The sequence below is a fragment of the Nyctereutes procyonoides genome, unplaced genomic scaffold (assembly GCF_905146905.1).
Source record: "Nyctereutes procyonoides isolate TBG_1078 unplaced genomic scaffold, NYPRO_anot_genome, whole genome shotgun sequence".
Lineage (NCBI taxonomy): Eukaryota > Metazoa > Chordata > Mammalia > Carnivora > Canidae > Nyctereutes > Nyctereutes procyonoides.
In genome coordinates, this window is record NW_026575125.1 from 21,791,336 (window position 1) to 21,794,804 (window position 3,469).

Sequence of the window (3,469 nt, forward strand, 5' to 3'; positions counted from 1 at the left end):
GTAAACTGAACAGAGGTCACCAATGTAGATGAATCCATAAAGAAAATGGAAATGTATTTAACTATATGAACGATATTGCTAAAATACATCTTACAGAGCTTATAGAGCATGTGGAAAGAATTACTAGTAGGTACATTCAAAGAGCAAATAAAAAATGAAAACACTTTTCCTTAGGAAAATCAAGTTTTATAAGCAAGGATCTGTTATTATTTATAATTTGTCTTACTAATGGAAAATTTATGTAATGTCAAAATGGTATGAATATTGAGTTACCCCCAAATTGTGATATAATGAGATAGGAAAAAGGAAGGGAGGGAAAATTGGAAGGCGGTGAGGTGAGACAATATGAAACATCAAATTCTCGGTGGCAGGGGTGCCTGGGAGCATCTGCCTTTGGCTCAGGTCATGATCCCGGGGTCCTGGAATTGAGCCCCATGTTGGCTCAGCAGGGAGCCTGCGTCCCCGTTTCTTCGCTCTACTTGTGCTCTTTCTCATAAATCAGCAAAATCTTAAAAAAAAAAAAAAACCTGCAGAATGGCCATAACAGGAAAGCAATGGCAATGTACAAGTCATAACATGGATAAAGCACAACATACGTATTATTTAGAAATATGGAAGTAAGTAGATGAAGAGAATGATATGAATTGTAAAGGACTGCCTCTAGAGGGAGAAGGTGTGAGGACAGGGAAAAGGTGGCACAAGCAGCTACACTTTTGGTTTTTGTAAGCCTTTAAGATTCTTTGCTTTTATTAAACTAAATAAATGTAACACATTTATGAAAACATAATCATAAAAAACCCCAACAAGATGGAGGAGTTGTCCATCCCATGTCCGATCGCATATCCCCTATGGCCCGAATGAGTCACCTGGCATCTCTGGTTGATGATTCCTACATCCGCTAGGACAGCTCCCTCCCTCAAGGGCTTGGGTGGCCCATCTTCTCTAAGGGTTTTCTAGGCAGCAGGGGATGATGCTCCCCACACACAAAACAAAAACAAAACAAACAAAAAAAAAAACAAAAAAAAAAAAAAACCATGGCTAACTGTGGCATCCCTGATACCCCTGGTCCCAAATCTCAAACTATGGGTACAGCTGTAGGTGGTAAAACGTCCCTGCTTCTTATGCATCTAGCCCAGTGATTCCGGGGCACGTGTACTTCGCCCCAGGCGAAGGGCCTCCCAAATAAACTACATGCAAGGAAAAGAAGTCCTTTCCCCGCTATCTAGTTTTGGGGGAAGCACAGGGCACAGGTGGTGAAGAGACATTCATCAACACTGCCAATTTCTGCGCTTCCCTTTTATCGCCTTCCCGTGACTGTTTAAATTTTTTTTTATTATTTTTATTTTATGATAGTCACAGAGAGAGAGAGAGAGAGGCAGAGACACAGGCAGAGGGAGAAGCAGGCTCCATGCACCGGGAGCCCGATATGGGATTCGATCCCGAGTCTCCAGGATCGCGCCCTGGGCCAAAGGCAGGCGCCAAACCACTGCGCCACCCAGGGAGCCCCCCGTGACTGTTTAAATCTCAGCTCGCTGCTGAGTTGTAGCCGTTGGTAGCCAAGGTAGGACGCGACCCACGTCCCCCGACGGGTCATAAAGGAAAATGACGACACGTAATGAAGAATTCTGAAGCGGGGCTCAAAGGCCGGCAGAACGGGCCAGGCCGGGCGTCGTGCTGGTCGTGCAGAGAGGAGTCCGCAGGGTGCCGCAGCGAGGGTTGCGCCTGCCGAGGGGGACCCTGGGCGAAGCCGCCACCGCCGCGATGGAGGTCCAGGAGGCAAGCTCTTCCAGCAAGGACTTGGGGGGCAAGAAGGAAGGAAAATACATTAAACTCAAAGTCGTTGGACAAGACAACAGTGAGGTTCACTTCAAACTGAAAACGACGACCCATCTGAAGAAACTCAAAGAGTTGTACTGTCAAAGGCTGGGTGTTACCACCAATACGCTCAGGTTTCTCTTTGATGGGCAGAGAATCGCCGATAATCACACCCCCAAAGAACTGGACATGGAGGAAGATGATGTGATCCAAGTCTACGAGGAACAAGTAGAGGATCATGCAAGGATTTAGATATTCTTCTGGCTTTTTCCCCTTCCCCTCAACCCTCTTCTATTTCTAAATATAGTTCTTTAATAATGTGGTGTTCACGATGGAATTAAAAACGGACACCACATCTCTTTAAAGGTATCTGATAATTTGAATTCTAGTGCCCAATATTCATGATTATTTGTTTTCATTGTGCTGGTTTTTGGTCATCAAACCTTAGCCCCTGTTATATCGGCCTCGCCTTTTTAACAATCACCTATGTGCACAGAGAGGCCACTTTTTCCAGGGCTGTGCATTTTCAGGCCGGTCATAAAGAAGATCCACCGATGCCAATGATCAAAATGACTTTCCAACTGGCCCTGAAGTTCTGGCATGTGACTACTTCACTCCTGGACTATGATTCTCAGTGGGAGATGGAAGTTTTTCAGAGAACTGAATGGTGAAAAATGACTTTTCCTTAACTTGAAGCTACTCTTAGCATTTGAGTGTCTGGACCAAAGGAAGACAACTATCAAGCTGAAGTTGAGATAACCGTGATCGTGAGAATAATGACTAACTCCAAAGATGGCTTCGCTAAGGAGAGAACATCTTAAAAGTCTTACCAGAAGATCCCCAGAAAGTCCTAATTTTCATTAGCAGTTAATAAAGATACTCATGCAGAACTATATTCAATAGAACACTTGTCTTTTTTATTTTTTCTTGTTCTTTTTGGCCTGGGGTATTTTTTTTTTTTTTAAGATTTTATTTCAGAGGGAGTAGTCACAGGTGTAGGTAGGGGGTTGGGGCAGAGGGAGAGGTCAGACGGAGAGAGGGAGGGGGGCAGAGGGAGGGAGGCAAGGGGGGCTCAGGGAGGGGTCAGACGGAAGGGGCAGAGGGAGGGGCAGATAGAGGGCCAGACGGAGGGCCAGACCGAGAAGGTAGAGGGAGGGGTCAGAGAGAAGGGAGTGGGAGGGGCGGAGAGACAGAGGGAGGGGTCAGAGAGAAAGGGGTGGGGAGGGGCGGAAGAAGAGACAGCAGAGAGAAAAGGGTGGGGGAGGGGCAGAGGGAGAGACAGAGGGAGGGGTCAGAGGCCGGTCAGGGGAAAGGGTTGGGGGGGGAGGCGCAGAGGGAGAGGGAGAAGCAGACTTTCCACTGAGCAGGTATCCTGACTGAAGGCTGGATCCCAGGACGCTAAGATCATGACCTGAGCCAAAGGCAGATGCTTAAATGACAAAGCCACCCAGGGGCCCCACAATAAAATATTTTTAAAGCAAAAAACAAAAAGCAGCAAAGTTGACTATAACATATATGGGGAATAGTTTGTTGTGTAATCTACCTGAACTTCACATCTCTTAACAGTCCAGGGATGTGTAATGTTATATATAGACCACAACAATCTTAAACATACACAAAAAATTATCATCTATTGACTCTATTAGATGACACA

General features: G+C 45.8%; 1 protein-coding gene across 1 annotated transcript; it reads left to right on the plus strand.

The window, feature by feature from the left end:
- Positions 1–1,761: 1,761 nt before the first annotated feature.
- Positions 1,762–2,067, plus strand: LOC129517571 (small ubiquitin-related modifier 1-like). Its single transcript, XM_055337466.1, has one exon. The coding sequence runs from the start codon at positions 1,762–1,764 to the stop codon at positions 2,065–2,067; it is 306 nt and encodes a 101-aa protein (XP_055193441.1).
- Positions 2,068–3,469: the final 1,402 nt, after the last annotated feature.

Bases quoted from the DNA above. Each gene is read 5' to 3' on its own strand.
- LOC129517571 (XM_055337466.1), top strand. From the start codon at position 1,762: ATGGAGGTCCAGGAGGCAAGCTCTTCCAGCAAGGACTTGGGGGGCAAG.